At 38.0% G+C, this 27,600-nt stretch overlaps 1 protein-coding gene across 4 annotated transcripts in view; it reads right to left on the bottom strand.

Moving 5' to 3' along the window:
* Positions 1–27,600, bottom strand: part of TOX (thymocyte selection associated high mobility group box) — a 227,415-nt gene that overhangs the window by 104,237 nt on the left and 95,578 nt on the right. For all 4 annotated transcript variants that reach the window (XM_069854146.1, XM_069854148.1, XM_069854145.1 and 1 more), the window contains exon 2: positions 9,506–9,571. In XM_069854146.1, coding sequence (XP_069710247.1) covers positions 9,506–9,571 — 66 coding nt within the window. The remainder of the gene's footprint in view (positions 1–9,505; positions 9,572–27,600) is intronic.

Genomic DNA, 27,600 nt, shown 5'->3' on the forward strand with positions numbered 1-27,600 from the left:
CAACAAGTACAAGCATAGATATTATAAAAGATTACAAGACCTGGGCTCTGCAAACACCAGTACTGTAATCAAAGCATTTAAACTTCCCTTCTGACAAAGACCCAGCTGTGTCCTTTTCCTATTTAGAAAATTGGAGTAAATTTACACGAGAAGTACAAGCTTTTTTAGAACTACTGATCAACTCCCAAAGCAATTCCTTAGGAACACCCAAGAGTCCTAGGCACACACGGGGCATTCTTAGAGCCCCACCCTGCAGCTTTGTCTTGTTTACCTGCTTACCTGCAACACCCTCCCACCTAAGCACATCCTCAGGTGGGACCCAAGCATGGTTGTTGTTTGACACCCTTTTCGCTATTCTGTCCTGAGAAGAAAGGCATTAGATGCATCAGTGTGTGACAGTCCTAATAGTACAACATCCAAAGAGCGGCACTAGGGGTGCATAAACACAGCTCCTGCTCATCCAGTGTTTTGGGGATGCTGAAAGGAACAGGAGACTTTCGCCCAAACAGGTTTCTACCATGCTACCACCTAAAGACAAGCAGAGCATCTCCCTCTCCTCATGGCTACTGCTTCAGGCTGTTCACAGACCAGGACAAAGAGGCACAGAGAATATTCACAAGATTTTCTTTGCAACGGTGGGAGCAAACCATTATTATGCTTTTTTAATTTTAATGAAAGCTAAGATTCTTAAGTTAACTCAGGATCCTATTTCACAGATTTTGGTCTGTACTATACTACAGACAGTATCAGTTATGGTATAATCTTGAACTTAACACTGCAGGATATAATTGTTTAAATTAGTCACTACGTTAGCTAAATATTCTTCTTCAGCTTGAGATAAAAAGCGTATTAAAAATAAAACATCTTTTAGAGGCCCTCTCTGCAAAACATACCTAAATTATGCTCACTACAAAGCACTGGGTAATAAAACCAGCAATATGCATATTCAATAAGCAGAATTTAACTTAAAAAAAAAAACCCAAAACAGGAGTCACATCTTCACAAATCCTCCTGCTTGAAAATATAGATGATACACCACATTTAACCTGTCAGAAGCCTCATTAGCATCATTGACTAAACCGGCAATCAAGACAGTGTGCTTCTCACATGTTCACATTTTTAAATGCTCTTAAAATAGCAGTAGTACAGATTTACATTTGAGTATTTCTGTTTAGGGGACAAATATTCTGTCAAAATTTCCAGAGAAACACACCTAAGGATGGAATAATGTTGTACCCAGGGGACAAAATGATGAAGGACAAAGAATATTCCCCCCCCGCCCCTTTTTTTATTTTTCCTTTTCTTTTCTTTACTTAGAAAAGCCCAGGAACAATAGGTTGCTTCTCAGTATTCAGAAGGACAGCATGTCCTACCGGCATTATATGTCTCCTAAACAGCTGTTGAAACTTCCCTCAAAAAAAAAAGATTTAATGTAAAATGTCACTGCTAAAGAAAAAGAAGATCAAAATAGAGGTGGGGCTTCTCTTTTCAGTTCTTCTAATTTTACTTTTGTTTAGTCCTGAAGCATTCACAAGAAAAACTGAAAGCTGAGGGATATGAAAGTTCCCAGTTCCTATCAGTGGTCGTCTAGGTTTTGAACCTAGGACTTTATAGTAAAAAGGCCAAGAAAGGTTCAGTGTATGAACGAGTAAAGATTATTCAAGCAAGTAACTCTGGCAGGATGTGTCTCTCTCTTAATAAAGTATCATGTAAGCAGTAAGACTGCTGAGACCTCAGTAATAAGCTCAATTGTACTGATGTCGTACCCACTATCAGTAGTGTAGCACCTATTAAGACATTTTTATAAACTGCAAGAAATATGCAAGCTATTACAAGACATAATTCTGAAAAGAAGACTTCTAGGTAAGAAGCCAATTTAAGAGGAAAACAACATAAACAATAGTAACTTGTGTGCTCAAGTGAAGCATCTTTTTAATTTTGAGTAATGAAGATGTCAAGCCAAATGCTAGAGTAGTTTAACTTAATTAGGTGGCCTATTTTTCCAGGCAGCCTTTCATTTCCCATTGAAAACTCAGCTTGTATGCAAGGCAACAAGAGCAATTTTGTCTGTAATGAATACCTCTGGGACTCCTCGGCATGATCATTTGAATGTTACATTGAAGACTGGTTTTGAGTAACTAGTTTGGGCTTGTTGAGATGCCAGACTTTGTAAAACTAACTAGATTAATCAAAGGCTGGCATCTTATCAGTTTATTCGGTCAGAGGTCACCAGGTCAAACTGACTCTACTGCAGCAGCCTTTGCCAACAGGGACAGCATAATAGTAATTGGTCTAATTTGTAGTTCAAATTCATGTAATTCTTCCAGACATTTTATGGACCAAAAAAGTTCATTTTATGTGAAGCTCAGTTGAAAAATACTGCCTTTTACATTTCCCATGGTTACATCCCATAATTCATCCACACTGCTGATCTGTAGAGTTTCCTGGAAAGGAAACTACATAACTAAAATATATGATGTCCATAATCTGTTTTCACATGGTAAAAAAGTTGTACATAAAGGAGCAGAGGGAAACATTTTGAAGGATATTTTACACTGGTTGCTCATTAAAAAGAAAGTTCTCTCATGTCATGCACAGTAAAATGCAGTGCATTTTCTCTTGTGATATGAGAAAAAAATACCTCTGGCTTTTTGGAGAGAGAATTCATCATTTCATGATTGATTTTCTGCTTACCTTTTTCATGGTAAAATAATAGCTTTTGTTATTTTTACTTTATCGATTTATAGTGGGCCTATCACTGAAGTTGCTATCATCTTGATGCCACAGATAAGACAAGAAGAAATGTTTACATTACTTCCCTCCCACTGGCCAGTCTTAAGAAAAATACTTTTAATTGATGCACAGGATCACTGTGTATACAACAAGGCCAAGTTCACAATTTTAGCATTACTCTAGTGCAGTATCTGACATTTACTTCTAACACCCCAAACTTCTGGAGCAAGGCAATTACCCTCTAAACCTGCTTTCATTACAAAGTTTTCAGCCCTCATGTTTGTAAAGAAAATATAAGTGCAAGGTTTCTACAGCCAGAAGACAAATAGAAGGATGAAAAAATTGTTATACTTGCAGAGGCTTCTGATATGATTCAAGTTTACAGATCCACATTAATGATTTTTGAAGGCTGGAGAGGGACACCTTTGTTTATACAACTGTAATTATGAGTATGTTTGCTTAGGATCATTAGGGAAAAGATTTTGCCCTCTTTAGTGGTTTTACAGCACATGCTACAGAATAGGCATTAAATGAAAGAAGCATTAAGTAAAGGCATGTTTAAGTAACTGATTTTTCAGAGATAAATAGGTAATATATATTTCTTCTCGTGATGGGAGTACAAGTTCAATACTTACTGAACATAACATGAGTAAAATAAATTTGAGTAAAGGAGGATAAAGTAGAGGCATTTGATTAGAGAAAAAAGTAAAAATATCCTTGAATACATAACTGTGCACACGTATACATTTTGCATTAAAGCTAAAAATCCATCCCTACATATAACTATCCCTGCAGAGAAGGACTTGGGGATGCTGGTGGATGACAAATTGGACATGAGCCGGCAATGTGTACTTGCAGCCCAGGAAGCTAACCATATCCTGAGCTACATCAAAGAGAAGCATGACTTACAGGGAGATGATTCTGCCTCTTTGCTCTGGTGAGACCCTACCACCTGGAGTACTACATCCAGCTCTGGAGTCCTCAGTGCAGCAAAGAGAGGGACCTGTTAGAGCGGGTCCAGAGGAGGGCCACAAAAGTTATCAGAGGGATGGAACCCCTCTCCTGTGAGGAAAGGTTAAGAGAGCTGGGGTTGTTCAGCCTGGAGAAGAGAAGGCCTCATCTCTCATATCATTCAAGGTCAGGCTGGATAGGGCTTTGAGGAAACTGGTCTAGTGAAAGACGTCCCTGCCCATGGCGGAGGGATGGACTAGGTAATTTTCGAAGGTGCTTTCCAACCCAAACCATTCTATGATTCTATACAAATATATCTATGTACATAACCACAGCCTTCTTAATGCAACTACTGATTTATTTTTATCCAGACCATGTCTGATCCCAAGACACATTAAAAGTTTATGTTCTATGCTAAAGGGAAAAGTATGGTAACATTATCTCTACCTTTAACCACTCATTCAGGATCTGAAAGACCTGCCTGGTGTTTTTCTTTCCCTAAAGCCATTTAAACCTACACACCAATTATTTTTTTTGAAAGTGGCATCCATAGCCTACTCCAGAGAAATGGAGGAGACAAAGGTGGACATCCTTCTATTAAAATTGTAATTTTGAAATTAAATAATAGTAGAATAGGAAGAGGGAGGTGGAATATGGCATGAAACAGCCCTGAAGCATGTCCAGCAAGCAGAATGACCAGGTCATATTGCCACTGTGGAGCAGCCTCTCAACTAATCAGCAAAGACTTTCCAGCTTTTGGGCAGGATTGCCTTGGACTTCAGGGTAGTATGTACCCATGGGATCACACTGGACCTCTCAGTGATTCTCCATGTAAGAATGCTGCTTTTCACCACCAAGGCAGCCAACATCTACCTTGTTCTGCTGACTCTGGCTCTCAACAGTGGTAAGAAAAGAGAAAAGAGTTGTATCTTCTGGCAGGAATGGGATACAGGACCCTGAAATTCTAGTCTATCTACAGGGAAGGACCAACACACAGCAAGAGAGGGCAGCTATTATGTAGCACCTATCCATCCCACTTCACATGACTAATAGCCATCCCATTAATTCTCTAAGAAATTAGTGTATAAACATGAAATAAGAAGTTTGGGATATATCTATGACCATGCGCATAAGGCTACTAAAGGCAGAGGAACCCTTTGCTTTCCTATACACATGAAAAATCTCTCTGTTGGATGTCATTCTACCCCATTTTATCTTGGAGCTGTACAGGAGAAAACAGTTCTGACACCCATGGCGCCCACTGCATCAAAGAGCATGCATACATATCTTATATGGATCCCCCTGGCATAGCTCTGAGAGGGAGCAAAATACCATCTCTATGCAAGCAGTATTCCTTCCTCTGCCTCATGGTATCTCTTATTCCTATTGTCACAATGGGACTACTGCCCCAAACCATCAGTTCCAGGACAGTTCTCCTCTTTTCCCTTTGGATCATGCAGGGGATTTGGCAGCTGGATCCATTACCCTAAACATTTATCAGGCCTCAGGAAGACTACAAAAGTGTGCAATACTCTGTGCAGCAGAGTCCTGAATTACATTCTGCTTTGTGTCCAGGAAGAAATGTAAAATAAACAATATAATTTTATACTGTGATGTCTGTGGCCCACAAATTACAGGAGAAAGAATTACATGAAGAAGAATTCATCTCAGAGATTCCAATTATAGGTGTGGGAAGAAAACAATATATTTACGAGAATTTGAAATGCAGAGCAGGTGGTATAGTTTTATTTTAAAATGATAAATATTTTCAGATTGAAGTGCAATTAGTAGTGAAAGTGTCATGTAGTTTTACTATGTACATTTGTTAATATGGCTGGCATAACTCATTTAGGAGATGCCTGCAGTGCAGACTCCTGTACTACATATATCATAACCAAGAATACAGTACTTATACATATATATAAAATGTACACAGAGACAACATTGCCAAACAGCCTTTTGGGACAGACTAAAAGAATATCATTAATTTTTACTGTATACTTACACTTCTGGCTCAGTTCCAGCACCGGCTTTCTGCAAAAATCATTTCAAGTATAGAATTATGCTATTTGCTTGCAGCAACATCACAGGAACAGTAGTGAGCCATATGTTGCTACTTAGCAACTTAGTCTATAAGTCCCAAAGCATGTACTGATTTGAAAATGGAACAGAAATGATAATTGTTGAGGGATGCTGTGAGGCAACTTGTCTTGGATTACCAAGCTATGCAGATGTTTGATGTTATATAGCAAAAGAACAAAACTATCTTTTTCCCGTCCAATGGCTCGGCTTTTATTTATGTTAGCCTAAAGGGAATAAATTGATTAAGCCCCTTAAAGTAATACAAGGTGGTGTTTTTCTGGATATGAACACTTCACAGTAAACAGAAAGAACTGAAGTGCAAAGTGCAACTTTTTCAGGGCAATCAAAACATTTCCGATGTCAAAATTTTACTTTCTTCTGCAACACAGTTTATTTTACAGCCCCTAAATTTCTTGAAATGCTAGATTCTAGGAAAAGACAGAGAGAAAAGGCAAAGCAAGCAAACTCCAGCTTCTCAGGGTTAGATTCAAAGCATGGACATGAGCATGTCAACATGCATCAAGATCCCAAAAATCCTGCTTCTAGAGTCACATAATCCAGAAGACAGTCTAGTGGAAACCCCTTCGTCTTTGGTGTTGTATGCCATGACTCAGACTGCCAACCTAACTCCCAAACAAGCTGTGTCAGCCTCTGAAATTAGAAAATTATGCTCATGTTTGATTCAGTAAGCATGATCAGAGCCGAATAAAGGTTTCTGATAGCACTGTGCATCTCTTAACATGTGGGATTCATATTTTAGTTAACAGATGTGCATCCATCAAGGAAAGTGGAGAAATTAATTCACTCCTCACTCTGACAAGATTCAAACACTCATCTCTGATATTGCAAAGAAACAGCCAAGTTACTGGGAATGGAAGTGAGCCTGCATTCCTCTTGCTTTAGTCACATGACTGCAAGGCTCATGAGGACAGATGCAAAACAGACACAGAAGAAAACTCTACGGATTACACGACTAGGCTTTCACCTGGCAGACAACATTTTCTCATCTCTTCTTATTTGTTTTATCTACAATAACAGTGAATGGAAACTGAACAAACACTCCTGAAAACAGGGACCAGAAAACAGAGTCACATCCTTTCCTCTTCCTCCTTCTTGCCAATAAACCATATCATCTCTTGTACTTTGTTTTCAGAACAGCGAATATCCTATTCTTTCCAGTTTTAACACAGAGATTGACTGTTGAAATGGTAGTTGGTTCACAAATTTTGGGTGACCACTAAATGTTGATACCCGAGATAGGAATAATGCCCCATTACAGTTGGTGAAGACCTCGCCAATACGGTCAGTGCAGGCTGCTTAGCTCCTTTGAGGAATGAGTAGCAGCTATCTACATCAGAAGCAGGTTCAGGAAGGCTTCTCTCACAGTCCTAGTTCTTAACTAAATAACAGAGAGGCAGGATTTCCAACAACCCCCAGCTTTCTATTCCTAGTGTGTGTTTTGCCTCCTTTTAAAAATACTGCTATATTATTACAGGCTTTAATCTATATTCACATAAAAAATGCTGCAGTGTTGCAAGCACCAGGAGAGAACCACAGTATCAGAAAGGAGTGTGCAACAGCCCAAGGCTGCTTGCTTCTTTTAAACAGACATGGGAGGCTGTTTGACCGGACTGCATTTGGTAAGAACTTAAAATAACATGCCTGGCAGTTGAGCTATCTTTTGCCACACAGATTCTGCAGCAAAGGACAGTTTCAACATATGCCTCTGGGCTTTCAACTCCACTTGGGAGCCAGACACCCAAAAGCTCAGCTTTCCCATAGTGAGATTTTAAGCCTGTAAGCCCTTTCTTGGTCCTACCCCTTAGAAAGCATTCAGGGGGTTCTGTCATCTTTGAATCCAGAAATGTCACATTTGATAGATTTTTTTTCTTTAAGACAAAATCATTTACACTTAAAATATCCAGGCCTGGATCCTTTAACAGTACTTTAACCACCTTACTTCCACTGAAAACAGTATTAGATGCATGAGTATCTCTAAGGATCTGGGCTTGTTAGGACGTGTAGAAACTGCATAAAAGATTAAAACTTATACTCTTAATTTTTCAATATGCCATTTAAATTATTTAAATTACATGCATACACAGTACAAAAATATCAACAGAAGAAAAATAATTCTGATGTATAATGTGGATTTGCAATTCTTTATTCAAAACTATTTAAGAGAGACATAATGATTCTTTGAAAGGTAGCAGCTGCCTTATAACAGCAATCATTCACAGAGTTTGTATTTCTACTGTTTCAAACAAATTCAATTAGGCCTTGCACTTCAAAACCCTTAAGGCATAAATGAGATGATACTAGGCTGCTTTAATCTAATAGTAATACTAAAACTTGTCAGTACAGTTTTTGGATTAATGGTTAGAGAAAAATTAATAATATAATTTTTCATTTTTTAATCAAACAGTTCTATTCTAAACTACCTCAGGATCTTGGAGGGTTCTTAGCTGAATAAGTTCAATCACACACAAATCCTTAACACAAAGTACAGTTGGTCTCTAAAGGTATTTCGGAATAACTCCAATAGAAGGCTGGGAAGCAACATGGTGGAAGATTTTAAAGAGACTTTTTGGACTAAGTAATGCAGAACATTTCACACAACCTCCTGCATCCCAGACCCCAGATAAACCTGTGTACTAATCATGATTAGTTAGACCAACACGGCTATCTGAAGAGCCCTATTTAATAAGGACATATTAGCTTTGTACGTACTGTCACTTCCCAAAGCTGCTGATTCCTAAATGACATCCTGCTCATCTACAGACGTATACTCTGCGTGCAAACTTATTTCTCACCTAATGAGAGCTCTTCATATAAGTCCTACTAGCCTTGCTAGAAAGTGGTATACGAGACTAGCCACTTGTGGGCCCAAGATAGTGCATGACCCAGTCCACAGGTCTGACTATTCTGGGCCATTTCTGACAAAACATAACTAACCTGCACCACTATTGCCATCACTTACTCGTGCAGAATTAAACTAACCAAAACATGTGACATAAATGAAAATTTCTCCTCTATATGTAGATATGCCTACAGGTAGGCAGAGTAAGATGTTTAAATTATTTTTGCTTTTTAAGAAATAATTAAAATCTTTCATTTGTAGAAATCTATAGTATCCTAGGGCTAGTGGAAAGGTGGAAGATATTTACATATACACCTAACATCAGAATTTAGTGTGTAGAGTTCTCCAAAACGGAACAGACTCAAAAATACCTGTAAAAAATTCCACATCTCATCAAATCTGTTGCACTGAAAGCTACAGAAAACCAGGTCACTGCCTTAACCCCACATTTCTTAGCCACAGATCAGTGTTAAAAAAGCAATTCTCCTAAAATAACTGGCCTATGAGTGATAATTAAAGCTATTTGTGACATGTGTAGCTTATAATGATTAACTTGTCTGCAGTCAGATAAACAAATAACCTGCACCTGTAAAGACTTTATTTCCTGAAGGTAAAACAACTGTTTGGGAAAGATCATGCTGGCAAAACAGCTGCTTGCATTCTGGAGAGGAAACAAGGTAGTATCTTTCAACAAACGCCAACTCTGATGTTTTATCAGCTCTATCTCATTAACTGGAAACAAGGCTTAAATGCTTTGTTTATAAATTATGATTATTCCTGATTGCAGCAGTTACTGATAGTGCCACTCATTTGCAATGCAACTCTTTGAATTTGTTTAATTACAATTTGAAACAAGGCAGAGAAGATTAATTAACCCACCTGGCTGGCTGGCACATAGTCTTGGCTCGGCTCTGTCATACTCATATACATGTTCTCACCGTCAAACTGCAAAGGAAATGATAGTAAACATTCAGTAAACTCGAATATTTTTCAACATTGGCTGAAAAAAATAAATTAGCTATAAAATAATACTACAGCCTGGTTTTAGAGACTTTTAACTGCGTGTGTGCATCTTGTCTTTGATGTTCCTGTTGTCATCCTTATTGACCCTGGATGTCAGTGATTTGGAGTAATTAGCACTCTAGTAATTACAGCTAGCAAGCAAGAAATGAATGGTTTCTTTTCATCTGCAATCTGTTTTAAAACAAAATGGCTCATTTTGTGCACCATGTATACATATTGCTGTTGGTTGTAATGAAGTACTAAGTGAATTGCACAGTTACTGAGAAAAGGAAGATGAGAATAGAAACTGCACTAAAATGCATCTTAATGGATTCCAACTTTAGCTTCTGAGCAGAACAAGAGTTGAAATTTCAAAACAAATTAAGCCCCCTACTACTGAAATGTTCCTGTATCACAAAATAGGAAATGCATTTCCAGACAGCTTTCAGACATCTAAATGTATGAAACAGTATAACTCCTGATTGTATGGTGTAAGAGGATAGCTTGCTCAATGTGTGAATAAAGTAAACATTCATAATCAGAATTGCAACAATACCCTTCTGTGAATGATAAATACCATTTCTGGAAATGTATACAAAGCTCTGTTTCTGTTGTTTTTTTTTCTCCCCTCAGCCACAGTTAACAAGTAACAGAAATCTGGTAGAAAGGAGTTGATTAAAACCTGAAGGTCTAGATGAAGAAAAACTGTCAGAACTGAAGCTTCATCCTGTACCAACACAAAGAAGTATAAACCCCTGATTTCTTACTTAATTTGGAAAATGTCCCCACAGAACTCTTGTCACGCCTACTCAAGTGGCAGTGCCAAGAGGGCAACTATAGTCCCTGTGTCCACCCAGGAGATAGGGAAAATCCTTTCAAACCTTTCAAGTAGAAATGAACAACAGCAGGAATCCCCATCCCCGCTCATCAACCACAAATTTCCAGCTGTTACAAGCTCTGTTTGAAATAACTTTCACCTTACACCTTCTGTAAATGCTTAGAGTGACATATTTTGGAAACAAGCCATTATTTTTGATGATGCGGTGGCATTTTTAATAAGTCCCCCCTACTGAGTTTGCTCTACTCCTACAGAAGGTGGCAGTGAAATATGCCATGGAGGTTTCTCAATTGGTGCTGAGCTTCTTGGGATATTCTATGTATAAGATAGATATATTCAAATAGACCAAGGTGGCAAAGTCAAACTGTGGCTTTGGCAGATAGCTCTACCAATTTTTGCTGTGGTGGCTGAAAAGGTTTTGACTTCCAGCTGTTCATCTTCTTTCTTTGCCAGAGGCTATGATGCTTGTAACAGCAGCAGTAGCAATGAGAAGTGCCAGCTCCTGGCACAATGGTTGATGGTCTGCCCTTCCTGGCCAGAGCTATTTAATAGATAGTCACAGCCTATCTGTCAGAAGTCCTAGTTTCATGGGTGGGAAAGGTTTCTGCCACAGGCACAAAACTGCCATAGGGAACAAAGTATTTCCAAAATTTGATGTAATAGTTGTATTAGATTTCAAAAACAGGGTTTGATGCTTGTTTTGTTATCGTTTCTTGTTAACGCTTGCCATTTATTTAATCTTTCTGATTCAAGAACGTTCTTATTTATTAGCATTCAAAGCAGAGTTTTGGAGAAAGAAAATCTTTTAGTTCTGGATTGCCTGTACACTGGAAAAACAGGGCAATGCATTTTTTCTTCTACTCAGATGGGCAGGTGAATTTCTGAAGGGAGATTTCACAGCCTGCAATTGGAAACCAAGCTCTCCTGTGCAAGGCCTGCAGGAACTCAACTTATTCAGCTTGTCAGACGAAAGGCTGAAAGGTGCCTTGATCACTGCGATTGGTACTTACACTCTGGAAAGATGTCTGATAGCAAGATGTCAGCCTTCCTGACAGTGATATAATGAGATCTAGTTTTGAGAAATGTGAGTTATAGAAATTCAGTTCTGAAATAAGACACAAGTTCTTACTTTATAAGATAATTAAGCATTATGTCAACAGCAAACTCATCATTTGTCAGACATTTTAAAATGAAGTTACATATCTTTTTTTTCAGAAAAGATGCATTCTATATCATATTTATGAGAAATTCTGTGGACAGGATAGTTGTACTGGCTGGTTATGGTAGTCCTGTCTGCCCTGGAAACTGTGATTTCTTGAGTCTCCTATTTTTATTTTCCCTCATTATCCTCATATATTTGCTACACTACCTTGCAAACATTGCTATAATTCAAATATTACGTTGCATATGTTTATTTGCAAAGAATATGAGGGCATTTCTTTCATTTTCTGCATACTTTGTAGATGTAGTACAGAGTTATTGTTTATATTTGCAGGACATGGCTTGTAACATACTAGTTGACACTAACACTGTTACCACATTAGATTCTGTACTACGTTTACACCTATCTAAATTATTATCTGCCCTCAGTCTTTTGCAGTGTGGTGCACAGCTCCTTGGTGATTCCTAGGACATCAGATGTGAACCTCCTATAAACCCGAATGACAAACCATATGCACATGCACATACTACAGCAGATATTCTCAGGAGACACTTAAGTTTTCAGTATTTACTAAAATGTTTATAAGACTGAAATTATGATTTTCGTAAACTAAAATAAAACAAAACATTTACTTCAATGCTGAGTTGTTTATTCATCATCTCCTCTCCCAGCTACCAAGGAAGTACAGAATACAGATTATCTATACACATCCCACTCCAGCCAAAAAGAAGGTACACAAGCCTTCAAAGACATGAAGTTCAGAGACAGGTGCAGCACATTGTATCTGTGCTCACCCTGCACTAACATGGCTATCCCACATCCAAACAATAAACTGGGAGGAAAACGCCAATGTTTCGGAAGATCTTCCTACTGGTTTTTCTCATGTATATCAGAAGCTTCCAAAACAAGTGACTAAACGATGCAAATGAACATTGAATCATTTCACCTTCTTATTCACTGCACTGTAACATGTAGGCTCAGCAGCATGGCATCTCTCACCAACTCTCCTCCAAGACAGCTTAACTCGTACTACGTCCACCTTAAATTCAGCTTTACCATTGAGCTGATGTATTCAACAGTAGTTTGAGCAAACTATCCGGCGCAGACAGGAAGCCAGAAGATCAGCAGATATGACCCAAAGATGCCTTTGACCACCCGATTTTTCTTCCATCTTATACTCCATGCCTACAAAATTGTATTCTTTTACCAATAAACCCAGGTCTGCAAGAACCCTGTATTTCCTAAACTTCTTTGCCACCCACTGTGCTTGATTTCAAGCAAAGAAACTGCACAAGCATCACTTAACCTGTGGATGATTCATCCAAATGGAACAGATAAAACACAAAGGCAAGCAGTTAAATTAACTGTCTTTTATGAAACTATGTATTATGTATATATATCATATGACATTTCATCTAAAGCTCTCCCGATGTGTCTCCAAGATCTTTCAGTATCATTAAGGGCAGATTTCAAAATCTTTCATTTTAATCTATTAAAAGTGAATGCTAATACAATATTTTGATGTGTGATAATAACGACTCTTGACAACATTTCTTCTTATATTAAAGTATAACTGCAGGAGAAGTTTGGGTGAGAGCAAACTAAGAATATGATTGCATTGTCATATGAAAATATGTGTATCTGGGAGGTAGTTTTAATATATATTCAGAATTGCATCATATTGTTTATTTAAATTATTATTATTAAAAAACATCCAGGGAACACTATGGCATGACCAGCTAGAATCATCCTCAGAAAAACCCTTTTTAAGACAAGTTATAATGTTCAGCACCCAGCATGCACAAAACATCCAAGTGCTGTTAAGTACAATTTATTCATGTAAGCTAGGAACATAATTATATAAACACTGGCTGACTGTTACTATGACAGAGCACTGCAAATGTCCGGAGTGGTAAGTCTGTTCTATCAGGCATGAATATACCAAGAGATCCAAAGCTGGCTTTTGTCTCCTATTAGCATGGCATCACATCAGAGTCATATGATGTAGTCACAGCCAGGAAGCCTGTTTTCATCCTCCCACTTAGGTTGCAGCCAATTCTGTCAGCATTTTTAATAATGATTGCAAAGTAGCAAAGCTTGCAAGAATGGTTACGTTTTTATTCATTCTTTAAATGAAAAACCCTCTGTGGACAATGTCATAAAGACATTCTAATCAGGTTGCACAAAAACAAATAGAGAATGAAATTTCTTATGGTGACACCAACTTTATTATACCATACATACAGAGAAGAATTTGGAAGACAAAAGGGAAGGTTCAATAGGGCAGAAAAAACCCTAAAAGGTGTTGAAAACCAAAGATGATAAATGAAAACAAAATGTATTTCTATAGTGCTAACTGCACGTGCATATACAGTGATTATAATTGCAGAGACATACCTGCATTAGCTTCACATAGCTAGTTCAGATGACAACTGCCACAGGGACGCACACATTCAATACAGGCTTTCAGCCTAACTACGTGTCCTCCCCTCCCCACAGGCTACCTACTTCTACATCAAGTCACTCTTTCTTTATTGCCAGGGTCATCTGTGCTATTTGTCCCCTCCCTTTCTGTCTCCTTGCTACCTCACACTTCTTTGCTGTTGAGAGAAGTGCTTACTTTCCTCCTTTTTCATCCACAGTTTTCAGCTGCTGAGAACATTGCATATTTGCTTTCTCTTTGTATACGTGTATGTATATATGCACGTGTCCTAAGTTCTGCAGGCATAGTTATATTAGCTAAAAGAATACCCAAAAAACAAGCACACAGATCTATGAGCTTCTTCTAGTTCATACTGAAGTGCAGCACAGTATGATAGTGCTACACCTTTTCAAACTGCACCATGAGCAGGAAAGCACGACGAAAACTAGCCTACAAGTCTTTTAATGCCAAAACAAGTTTGGGGCTGGAGTGTGGAGGGGGAGCAACTTCAGGCGCTGTTTTGTGCACAAGTGTATCTCAACAGTGATATTCTGAAATGTAGAGATTAAAAGAGAAAAAGTAAAAGGAGATATGATTAAATAGGTAAAAGTTTCTGTATATAAGTTCAGCTTCTGGGTAAAGCCGCTTGGACTCAACAGCCATATTTCTTCAAAGAATATTACATATCTTCGAAGCCTGTGTCATTAATCATTTAATCTAAATACAAATTTCTCCTATATTGAAATGAAACTGGAAGCTACATTTAAATTTAAACTGAAGCTTTACCTTTTAATCATCATTTCCCTTGCACTGATGGTGCCCCACACAGTTTATTGTCTTTCATGTTAAGAAAATGTTGCAATAACATTGTGTAAAAAGATTATTTATTTCTAGTGACTTAGTGATTTTAGTGCTTACAGTTTAAAGATATCATTTGTATTTTACATTATCTAAAAGCCACTAATCCTGAAAAAGCTTTAAAACTAGGTAATTTTGTTTATTTTAAACCAAATGCCAAGAGCGGACATGGTCTCGTTGCTTGATGACAAACACAGTGATGTTTTATTTGACTCAGAGCTGTTGAAATGAAACTAAAGTAATGATGTGATACAACATAGATCATCAAATGGATATGCTAAAGAAATAGTTGATCTTGTTATGGCAACCATTAAAGATAAAACCAGAGATGCTCTGTAAACATTATTACATGATGGAAAATCCCTTTCTTGACACAGTTTGGTGGACCACAGTTTTGGTCTGTATTAAATCGAAACTCCATTTTGTTTCCTGAACTCCATTTTGAATGCCGTACCAAATGGGTTTAAATTTGCCTAAGAGAGGTTAGCATAATGCATTCCAGACAGGCATCACTCCCAGGAAAGGGGCTTGACACCTCGCTAAAGGACTATCACAGGAAAATTGTCAAAAACCAATCTAGTACTATTGACTTTGATTGCCTCTGTTCTACTGCCTTCCCTCCCTCCTTCCGGGATTTTTTTTCAGAAGAGGAGAGTACAGGAAGACTATGAGATTGGATGAAAATGCCTGAATGGAGAACTGCAGCGAAAAGAAGTCAAATTTCTTCGCAGAGCTGGATGCCCCTGCATAGCCAAAGGAAGGTGATTACTGCACACTGGCAGAACGTGCAGAAGTCCTGTCCCACTTGGAGCTCTCCAGGTCACAGAAAGCTTGATGTGCCAATCATGAGAGAGGAAACGGCATGTCTCAAGATTATTATTGTTGTTAATTTTAATTCTGTAACCCATTTTCAGAAGTAAAGTATTAGGAAACTCCTTTGCCACATGCTTTTATTTTCTTACATGTTGTCAAAAAAGTTTCAACCAAAAATATGGGGTATGATGTATTTAATTAATCCAAGTATAGTGATGCGTGGGCTAGGCATTTTGGCGTCGGGAAGGAATCTGCCCCAGTCTCGACGACTCCCTGGAGGGTGGGAGCAAGCCACGAGGTGGGTGGGCACTGGCAGCAAGCCCCAGAGTGGGAAGTGAGGGTGCAGCTTCACAAGGAAATGCTGTCAGACATTTCCTATAGTTAGAAAGAACCAGAAAAAGTGATTAAACTTTCTCTGCCCATAGCACCCTACAAATTTTCATACATTCAGTGCTTGGATCAAAGAGTGATAAGGTTAGTACTGCACTACGTCTTTTCTAGAGTCTGGGTTTCAAAGAGGATATGTTTTGAAAATACACTGCTTCATTCTCCTAGAATGAAATAATTTCTCTATCACTTTCCATTTATAACACATGCTATTGCCTCAAAAAGTACTGTCAGAACTTTTCTCTTAGATTTTATGCCTGTGCCATAAATATCCAACTCAGACCCTCAACCATTGCATTCCCCAAGCCAACTCACTATTTACCGCACTCATTGTGAGAAAGGGGAAGAACCAGAGGGTTTGCTGAGTGTGTTCTCAAAGGTGGCAAGCTGGCTGTGATTATCTAAATATACATTAGTAGTTAAAACCTGAATGATGGCACTATAGCATTAGTATTTTTCCTGCACTTAATCGAGGTTAATGTGGAACCAGAGAGAAGGTGAAGGGGGGTGTTTAGCTTCCCACTTGGAGTCTGCATGTGTCAATGCCTGACAGAGCCTTGAAGTTGTTAGCCCGCATGCAGAGTGCTAGCTGAATGAGGTTACAGTGCTGAGCACAGCGGGCTAATAGAAGTAGGATCAGACTGATAGAAGGAGTGGCAGAGTCCAGGCACAGCAGAGTGTATCAAAGACAGCCCAGGGGAGAGCGGGTACTCTAGGAGTCCTTTGTGTACATTTAAATGGAAGACAGTGAGCATGCAGAGATGAACTCTGAACTCACTCAGCTGGGCTCCTGCTCCTTTTAACCTTGGGTGTTAAATAAAATAAAATAAAATAATAAAAAAATCCCAAACTAATGCACTGTAGTCAGGGCTCCTATGCTAAACCGTCTCTTGCATATTGAACACTCATTAAATAAACATACCAAGATCAAAGTGCCAAGTGCTTTTGTTTTTATTTTACTCAATCCATTGGAAATTACAGATGTAGCCACCCACTGGGAAAATTGGGTGATAAGGTGGAAAGGTTTGAACAGCTAAGATTAGACCTTCCTTTTTCTGCTTACAGCAGCTGAGGAAATTTGTTTGCCCTATAGGCTTGTAATATTTTCCAACCCAAACACACCTGGCCAGCTTCATGACAAGGTCTTGAATTGTGCCATGGCCATTCGGGCAGGAACTGAATTAGGTAGAATGGTAAGGTAACAGGGACTTTCAGAGTAATTTTTTTTTCAATATTCGTGTCTGCCTCATCATTTTAAATGGCAGATTATGTATTAAAACACAGGAAAGCTTAATAAAAAGGATCTACAAGAGTAGATAGATATAGATATTGGGGTTTTTTATATCCATACACAGACCCTCCTGTGTTGCAGTAAGGCAGAAGAGATGCTCTATACACCCTAGCTAATGAGTTTTGCACAAGCAGGACAAAACCTTGCATGTCTACAGTAGGAGCTGTGTGCAGGGACCCATGGACAGAATTTGACCCACTACGTTATTTACAGAGTGAATGGAGCATATATTGTTCCTGTGAGAAAGCACATCTGCATCTACACAGCAGAATCTTAGAAATAAAATGGAGCAGAACAACACTAACAACAAAAGCACAAGCAAATTTCCACTACTGTTCTGAAAATTCTATGACAAAGAGTCCTGACAGTAAACAAAAGTTAGCAATTGACAGGTAACTAGAAAATCTTGCCTGCATACTGCTATGCCTCTAAAAGTATAAGGAACAAAAACCCCATGGCATACTTAAAATCCATGGCATACTCAGAAAACCAATTTAAAAAAGTTATTGAAAGACTTTATCATCTAAGAACTGAAGCACTCCAGACCAATGCATCAGGTTATTTGAGCATATGTGTAACATGCATTAAAATTAACCCGGTTGAAGGGGATGAGAGTGTTAAAGTATTTGAAATCAAGCACCATTCAAATATGTGATGAGATAGTACCCAAGAGCTCAGAAATTCACAGGAACACCCATAAAATATTGCAGTATGTGCCAAAGTCAAATGGCAAGAATCAGCTTAAATTTCTGGTAAACCAAATTATTCAGCCCAGTCTGAAGGGGTCATTATTAGGCATAACTAATCCAGACCTGAAGATGGTGATAAAAAAAAGACTAATTGAAAGGATTTAGCAAAACACAAACATCTATTAAATGACAAAAGTGTTGTAGGGGTGACAGAGAATCACAGCTTACCAGAAAGCTTCCATGGCAGCCATGTGGACAACCCTACTTCCATCCACAGCTACTCTGCTATGTGAGGAGCTCCATTAATTTCAACAGGATTATTTTAATGAAGAATGTCATGCATCGAACAAGAAGCTGGTTCCCTATGCATGTACAAAATAGGAATTTGAAGCAACATGAGATTTTACATTTTCAGTTGCAACAAAGATTCAAAATCTTGAGAAGGCTTGTAGCTTGGTTTATTCCTTTGCTAGGATGGTGTATAGATCAACCTGAAATATATTGACAGAGCAGTGCAGAGAGTTTTGCAGTATTCTATCCCAAAATAGGTCATTCAAGAGTAGATGCAGTTAGAAATGTTCAAAATATTACTGAAAAGCAGAAGAGGAAAAGTCATCTTACTTTTTTTTTTATTGATTTCAGTGAAGATGTGTCCTTGATGTAATAAAAAAACTTACCAGTTCTCAAAAATTCTACATGCATTCTCTACACCTTTTAAGATAAAATTTGACCTTCAAGATTACAGTTCATTTTATGACTGAATTATTCCACAATTGTTTTCATCTTTTGTTTCTATTTTGTCAAGTAGCACTCATAACAGCCTTTTTTTTGTTAAGAGGTCTGCAATGGTGTTTCCTTTATATATTTGATATATTCTTATAACACACACACAAAAAAGACAACTCTACACAATTGGAAAATGTATTTCATTTTTTCCTTAGTTTTGAAGATAAAGAGCAAAAATATAAAGTTATAGTTTTACCTGCCACTTACCAAAACCCTTTAAAAATGAAAAATGTTCCACCTCCTCCTCACTCCTGCTTGAAGAAAGAGTGCTACCCTCAGTGCTGGCTGCTGCTTTTCCATCAATACACTCTGGATCTATTACTGTTGTACATTCCTCACAGCAAATCAAGATAGCAAAAGTTACTCAAACCTGGCATTATCAGCATTATGGCTGTTGTCTTTCCAAGAGGCCGTGCATATCATTATGAGATAGTCATGTTAGTGATGGGAGGAAGCTCCCCGGGCATGCAAATCCATCCCTTGAATAACAGCAGAATAGTTTTCACACAGCATCTGCAAAAGCCAATTATCAAGTCCTTGGACACAACTCCAGCAACAGTGTTTCCATGCATTTCCCCCTTTGGGTTCAAACTCTTCAGAAATTTTACTGTTTTATCTTAAGACCTTTTTCCATATTCAAGTCTGCTGAGATTAATGACTCCTACCTTTTAATAACACTCATGAACACACTTAAAGACAGATATTCTGTCTTCTTCAGGAAGCCTATTTTAAATTCCTTTAATCTTCTCAGACAATGTGCTTTCTTCCAAACATTTCCTCATTTGTAACCAGCTGAGTGCTTCCCTTTACTGATGTCTTTTTCACCATCTCACCTGCTGCCCAGAATGAATGCAGTGCTCTAGCAAGATGTGAACAGGCTCTCTGTTCCCAGGGTTCATCCACACTGCAGGTATGCATCAGGCTCTTCCTACCTACACCACATTATTCAGAAAATGCTTCACTTTTTCCCAGCCCTTAGTAAATGAAACCTCTGTAAGCTTCCCTGACCTATGTAGTAGCGTGGAAAGCTGCCAGACAATCAGGATGGATAACATGATCTATGACAAATGTTGAATATCTAAACTCCACGGATTTTGGCCCAAGTCAGAGCTGTACGTTTTTTTCAAATAAAGTATTTCCAAGATGGCTCTTATGGTGAAACTGACTTTTCAACATTTGCATATGAAAAATGAAAAAGACTCTTTTGCCAGAAGAATGTGGCAATTCAAGCACACAGCAGCACTGTGGGAAACCCTCATTCAGTCCTACCCTGCTATTCCATCGGACACCAAATGTGTACCACAGGCATAAACTGGGGGACAGTCTTCCCATATCACTTCTTGTGGCTGTTAGCTATCTAAAAATACTTGATGATGTAGACATGAATTTGGCTCTCACACATCTATCTTAGTGCCCTCTCCCTCAGGAGATTACCTTCTGGTATACGTCTTTCCAGTTTTGAACAGGAATCACAACCTAGCCCTGAGAAACTCTTCTTATAGAACAGCTTAAAAAACCTTGGCAATGATGGGTTTGCAAGTCTAAGTAACTTCAAAGTTATAGAATCATCAAATCACTAAGTTGGAAAAGACTCACTGGATGATCGAGTCCAACCATTCCTATCATGGTTCTTAAAATTCCTAAAATGTCCAGCCTGATCTACTTCTGAAGTACAGGAGCAAAACAAGCTGAGCTATGTTATGCTGGAGAGGGGCCATGCAGAGATACAAGGTTAAAGTGCTTCATTTGCACTGCTTACTGTGAAAGGAGCTCCAGTGCATGCTCCTTGCTGGCAGGCCATGCTGCAGCTCCCAGAGCGACATAGGTACTCTCTACCCCATGGCTAGGAGCAGAGTTATGGACAAGGTGGCCACAGGCTCCACTCACCCCAGCTGGCATTAACCTAGCAGTTCGTACAAGTAGGTGTCAATATTTTTGAACAGGACCACGATATCAATGTGACAACAAACCCTTTGAAATACAGAAATGCTGCTTTTTAGACAGATTATCCTATGACTCACACAGTGCAGCTTGTGCATTCAGTGCACTGAAATAGAAGCAAAACTTAGTATTTGCTAATCCTACTATAATTATAACAGTCTATGTTATAAACACTGTTAATGAGCAAACATAATTTTTAAATAAATGTATACTATAACAATGTCATTAAAGCTTGATGGAGCTATTTGTATGCTTTCGTGATATAAAATGGCTTCTTATTAGCTTTTGATGTTTAATTTTCCCCACAGCATCACAATATCTGCTTCTGTTTTACCCAATTGTACAATAATTGTTGTTTAACTTCAGCAGCCTTGCAGCCTAGTCAGGATGTTTAGCCCTTTTACTAATCAATAAAAGTAGTCTACAACAGTAATGTCACGGAAAATATGCCTTATCATTTTATGCCCCATATTATTTTCTCTCACCTCTCTGTATAAGCTACTAAATTATTAATACACGGCCCTCTGGATTTGATAAAATCTGTGACAAAAACCTTTTATCAAAACCTTTTATGCCCAAAAACCATTCAATGAGTGCACATTAAACCTGAAATAAATGGTTTGAATAATTTTTCTTTTAAAATCTTCTTTGTTTTTAGAAGGCTGAAATGCATATTAGCAGTTTTAAAGTTATGGAACAACCCACTGAAAACTATGGCTTTGATAGCCATACCTAAGATTATGTCTCTACTGTATATACTGGGAGTAAACTTTCTTCAGATGGTCAAACACATTTCTGAACTAAACTTTCCCAGTCTAGAATAACTTAATTCTGTGTTTATTAGGTTAAAAAAAAAAAAGAGGGAACAGAGAAAATCAAATGGGCAAATCATTTTCTGGTTTGCAGAACATACAACCCCAGCAGAAACAGCCGCATAAACATTACCAAGGCATTAAAGGGCACACAAAGCACCAGTTAAAACAATGGTATATTTGCTGATGGAGTAAAATGTCCCTGATTTGAATGCAAATCAGAATGAAACATCTTTTCACACACAGGTCCTTTACTGATCTGGGTCTATGCTGCTATAATTCAACTGATTTAAAGACTAACATTGAGCAGAACATCCATTGATCAGCCTCAGGAAATGAGGCTCTACTTAAGGTGCAGATTCCTTTTTTTCTCAGTTTTAAGGAAAACATTAAATGGGCTCACACATCCAGCATGGTGCCATTCTTCTGGTGTCAGTAACAACCTGGTTTGTTATATTCTTCTAAGAAAAGTATTAACAGGCTCTGGGGTTTTGCGGGAAGTCCAGACTCTTAATAGCTGAATTCATAAATAGCTAGTCATACAGTATCACTGTTTCTTCCCGTGCTCAGCAGTTCCTGTAATACTCTCAGCATTCCCTTATGTCAGCGCCTACAAGTCAAAAGTTCAGAAATAATAACACAGTACAAAAATGTGCTGTCATTAGATTCATGTTTTGATAGAAAATTAATTTGGTGGCTTATTCATTTATTTGAAATAGTAACTACTGCTTTGGAAAGTATAAGGTGATTAATTTTCCAATATTTTCAGAACATATTAGCAATACACAACATAAGTGTTTTGACATGTCTAATAGTTTTACTCATAATCATGATTTTGCAGTTCAGAAGTTCTTTTAGCTACATGACTGCTTACAAGCTAAAATAGTCAAAAGCATTGATTCAAAAGCTGAGGAAGTGTGTTATGCATTGCAGTGCAACACTGAAGATCTTTTTTTTTAACACAGAGAGCAATGTGAATTATGTATCTGATTTTATTTTTTTACTGTTAAACACAGTTCATTGGAAATGTATAACTACCTCCTTTTAAGAATACAAAGCAAAAGCAATGTAATGTATTACGCTACAGCAGGTAATTCAGTGTCTTAGATAGGATTAGCCGACGGATTTATCAAACAGCCTCCAAGGAAAGCAGAGTTCAAGTCTGGGCTCATCAATAATACATAAATAAGCTGAACAATTAGGTACAAAGTGGCTATCTTGTCAGACAACTTATTAACCGATAAATGATACACTTACTGCAGTCACTGTAAAAAGGAGAGATACATAAAGATAGGAAAACCAGATCTGAAAAGAGAGGTACTGTCCTCTTCAGTGTGTTTGTGGACTTGATGATTCTCTCCATCTCCCAGCCTGAGCTGAAAGCTGTGATGTCTAGGCAGAGGAGCTAGGAATTCTCTACTATACTTCTCTACTAGGAATTACTTGGCTTTTTTCTGATAGCTGAACACAAATTTATGCCTTTGCTCTTTAATCAGTGGTCTGTGGAAGAATATATTCCATTTTTTCCAGTAGACAGCTACTACCAGCACCAATTTCAACTATTTAATATACAAGTTTTACATAAATAAACAGTCATCCCCAGTGTGTGCTGTCACCACTGGGCATTGCTATAATATGGCTTGACTACTGAGATGCACCAGTTTCCAGGAAAGGGTGGATGAAAGCACTCAGGCTTACATCTGGCTTACACAACAACACCATGTCTTGAAAGGCAAGCTGTGTTAGTAAATGTCATACTATGAGACATTTAGTCCTTCATTACTATCAACAAACCCAAATTTGATTTTTCAGACAGAAAACAAGGAGACTTGAGGTAAGAAGGGCTGTTGCTATTTTTTCCTTCAGCCAAACAAAACAGAAAGCATCTTAATTTCATTTAGGATCAACAAGTAAGCAAACAAACCTAGTCTAAATAAAATCTTTTCATATGCACGTATCTACCTCAGCTCAGAAATTATGAACTTCTGAAGTACACATTTCAGGATTTAACTCATAATGAAAATAATATTTACCTAACATGATGTCTTTCATGCCCAAATACTCCGAAGTGCTTTGTAAATATTGACTAAATTCTCTCCTTAATCTGTGTTCAGCACCCCTTGACTTCAGTAGCCATTTTGAGGGGTATACACAATAGAAGACTTCAGGCCTTACACACTTAGCTAATGGAAAGTAAATTACCAGTGAAAAACAACCATTTCAGTAGTGAAAAGGGGACATTGCTCAGAAATGCTTCCAGTACTCAGGAACTTATATATAAATATCCTTGTCAAATGGACAAGTAATGTGGAAGAACTTAAGAGGCTTGCAGTGACTTCACTGTGTGGTCATCACACCTCAGTTAAACAAGATGGGCGATTTTAAGACTAGTCACTGTTGTTTTACTGTAGTCTCATTTTAGTGAATGGTCCTTCCACTTTGCCTGTGTGCACCTTTCAAAATGTGGTTTTACGTCTTGTCTGAAGGGAGGTGGCACCTGAAGAGTAATGTTCCCCTGCCCCTTACAGGGGAAACCACTTCTCAGACCTGGAAATTCACTCTGATGGCTTTCTGAACCCTCTGTCATGGGGGTTCCCAAAACTAGGGCCCCTGCAAAGTAGGCAGACAACAGCTAATGCAAGCACAGCAACTGCAAAAAGGCTAGGGTGCAACCTGGATTAAAGAAGGAAGCAGACTTGGGTGGGAAAGACTGTCTTGCCAGGAGAGAAAAACAAAAGATTGTAAATAGAGGGAAGATAAGTGTCAAAGCTGAACTTCTGACTAATGAAGCAGACTTCCATGACAGACCAGCTGAACTGTCTATATGAAGCACATATTTTTATTGTTGACTATAAAGGGACTCTAGTACAAATGTATCAAACTTAAGATGTGCTAATATTGTGAGATGAATCCTAACCATTGCATACCATAAAGTGAACGAGACAGTGTGAAATGTGCACTACCCTTCTCCAGGACTACATGTTCTCTCTGCCTCTCACCTCTGAGGAGCTGAAATGGCACCACCGAGGCACTGGGAAGCTCCAGCAAAATGCCTATTCCCTATTTCTCCTGAAGTTCAATGGCAGGGATTATGAAGATGCACAAGGATGGCTTTGCTAGCACTGGAACAGGCTGCCCAGGGAGGTGGTTGAGTCACCATAGCTGGAGGTATATAAAAGATGGGCAGATGAAGTGCTTAGGGATATGATTTAGTAGTGGACAGGTACGGTTATAATCAATGACCTCAAAGGTCTTTTACAACCAAGTAAATCTATGGTTCTATGATTAAGGACTCCATTGCCTGAAGGAAACAGTTCTCTTCATGTGGCATTTTTCCCCATGGTAGGAAATAATAAAGAGTGAGTTGGATGGTGGAGTATGGATGCAGACATTTTAGACAGCACTTTCTGCAAAATCAAACTGGCAAAACAGTCGTGAAGGGTCTTCCCAGTGAAGAATTTCCATGGTTGCAGTCAGTCTATGTGTAGAGACTGGGGGCACTGCAGCATGGAGTTACTGCACTCCTGCACCCAAGTCCAACCTATTATTTATTTCTACAGACTGTTAGTGAAAGAAGGAACAACTTAGCACAATGTTCAAGAAGCAAATTAAACTTCTGAATTGCGATAGGATAATTTGTACCCAATTTATGAGGTTTTGCAAAGCCATGAGATACCTTGATCTGTTTCATATAAAACTTCTCTGAAAATATTTTTCTTAAGAGTGAATTATGAGGTGATAAAAATGTGATTAAGGTGTACTGGCAATTTTATTTTGGCAAATTTATGCTGTGCTTTTCAAATCCAGAGTATATGTTTGGCCCTTTTCAAGTTGATAGTCTTTCAGCTAAAGTCTCTACGTATAAAAACATTAATAAACTCACAGACAATAAAATAAAAGCAGTCTAAAACTACATGCTATAATCTCTTAAAAATAACTGTAGGAGGTCATGATGTATAGTTTATAATTACGATATCCAAAGAATTTTTGTTCAGTGAAGCCAAAGGAAATTGCTTAGTACGGAACTAAGAATGCGATAAAAAGAAAATTAGGCACTGGCCTTGAAGCTCAAAACCAGAATAAATCATATATTTCCTCAAGCAGAAAGGGAGTCTCATTTTTCAGGGGGAAAAAATCTCTCACAATACAGATTCAAAGTGACCTAAACTGGTTTCAAAATCCTCTAAATTGTAAACAACTTTAGAGCCTTTGCAATGATAAGCCTAAAATAATTGTCGAAAACACTTTCTAATTCTAAGCTTAGACTTCTTTTTTCTATGTAGGAAATTCACCCACGCCATAGTACGACTCTAATTAATACAGTTGGCATAACACAAGATGTGTTTCAAAGCTTCTTGTCAGTATTTCTTTGTAAAACTTAAGTGAAAATTAACCTTCAAGGGGTTATAGTAAATAAACGTTCTGTGGAGGCAAAAAAATAAAAATCTCCAAGTATAACTGTCTCTTCAGTGTCTGTATGTGTGAAAATACTTTATCCTTTAACAAAGAATTAATCCATGAAAAGCTTTACTAAACACTTTCTTATAGTACTCACATTTATGAAAGTGATTTCTGGAGCCTTAAGGAAGGTTAATACACTCTCAGACTATAATCAATGAAAACAGCAAGATTTACACAATCTATGTTCTTTGTCAAATTTAACCAGTGTATCACTGCATAAGATCTTTTCGCTGACAGGGGCTTACTCTATGATGGAGATGCTGGAATCCTCCTTACATTGGTTGTACCTGGCATGCTGTGCTGTGCCTGTACAATGATAAAATGAAACCCCGCAGGACAACCTTAGGCTATCAGTCTCTGCTGCTCAAGCTAGTAAATGTGGCTCACTGAAGCTATGTACAAACAGTTGTTCAAAGAAGTAAAATGAAAGTGAAGCAGAATTTGACAAACAGGTTACAGGAAAATTATGTTACACAAGTCCTAGAAAAAAAAATTCAGTCTCTTAGAACTTTATGATTAAATGACAATTGACTGATTGACTAGCTCCTGCCTATTGTCACTCCTTACCTACAGACAAGCATTACTATAGTAAGAACAGTGCATCTAATGACTGACAGATCTTCTTGATTTGAAAATATATGTTTAAAAATCAGAGTATTTCACTGAGCTCCTTCATTTTCCCTGTCTACTAGGAAAAGAAAATGAACCCTAACCCCACAGTTTACGTTTTCAGGATCAACTTCTGCAAGCACAAACCAATGGTTGCCAAAATTGCATATGTAAAACATAATACATTCACAGCCCTATAGGCTTACCTGAAGTTAGTGCATCATCCATACTTACACCTGTCTGTGCCAACTCACATCCTGAATTCTTAAAGTATAAGGAAAACAAGGCAGAGAGACAAGGAGCATCCTTGGAAAGGACTTTCCCCTGTTGCCCTAGAACTTGCAGAATTACTTACATAAGAAAACAAAATTCTTGTGAAAACTTGTAAGAATATGTTGAAAGATGCTCTTCATATAGAAGATTCGCTTAGAAATTGCATTATTTCATACTGAACAGATAACAAGCAACTATTTAAGACTTTGCAGTCAGTGTATTATAATAGCCTAAGCAATTACAAAATTTTCAGCCTAACTATAAGGAAGCACTGTATTAAAATTTAACTGTTCTGCAGGTTATCTGTTCCCTCTTTAACCAAATCTAAAGGCTGCCAGGAAGGTTCCATACACCTTTTAGGTCATTCTGCTCCCTAACAGATCCCCTGTGTTCTCCAGCAATATATTCTTACGTTCCATACTTGTTTCAATATTCAGATAAAGCCAGAAGTCAATCAGTGAGTACATTCTAGGTACAAGAAAGTTCAGTGCAGGAGATGATAACTTAAAAATTGTTGGAATTTTTCATCTTCTAATCTGGTTAACATTTTCTGAAGAAAACCACAGAGAGCACTTATGTTTAAAATCTGCACAATAGGAATTGTGGTATCTGCTACAGCATTTATCCCTG

This window comes from Phaenicophaeus curvirostris, chromosome 3 (genome assembly GCF_032191515.1).
Source record: "Phaenicophaeus curvirostris isolate KB17595 chromosome 3, BPBGC_Pcur_1.0, whole genome shotgun sequence".
Taxonomy (NCBI): domain Eukaryota; kingdom Metazoa; phylum Chordata; class Aves; order Cuculiformes; family Cuculidae; genus Phaenicophaeus; species Phaenicophaeus curvirostris.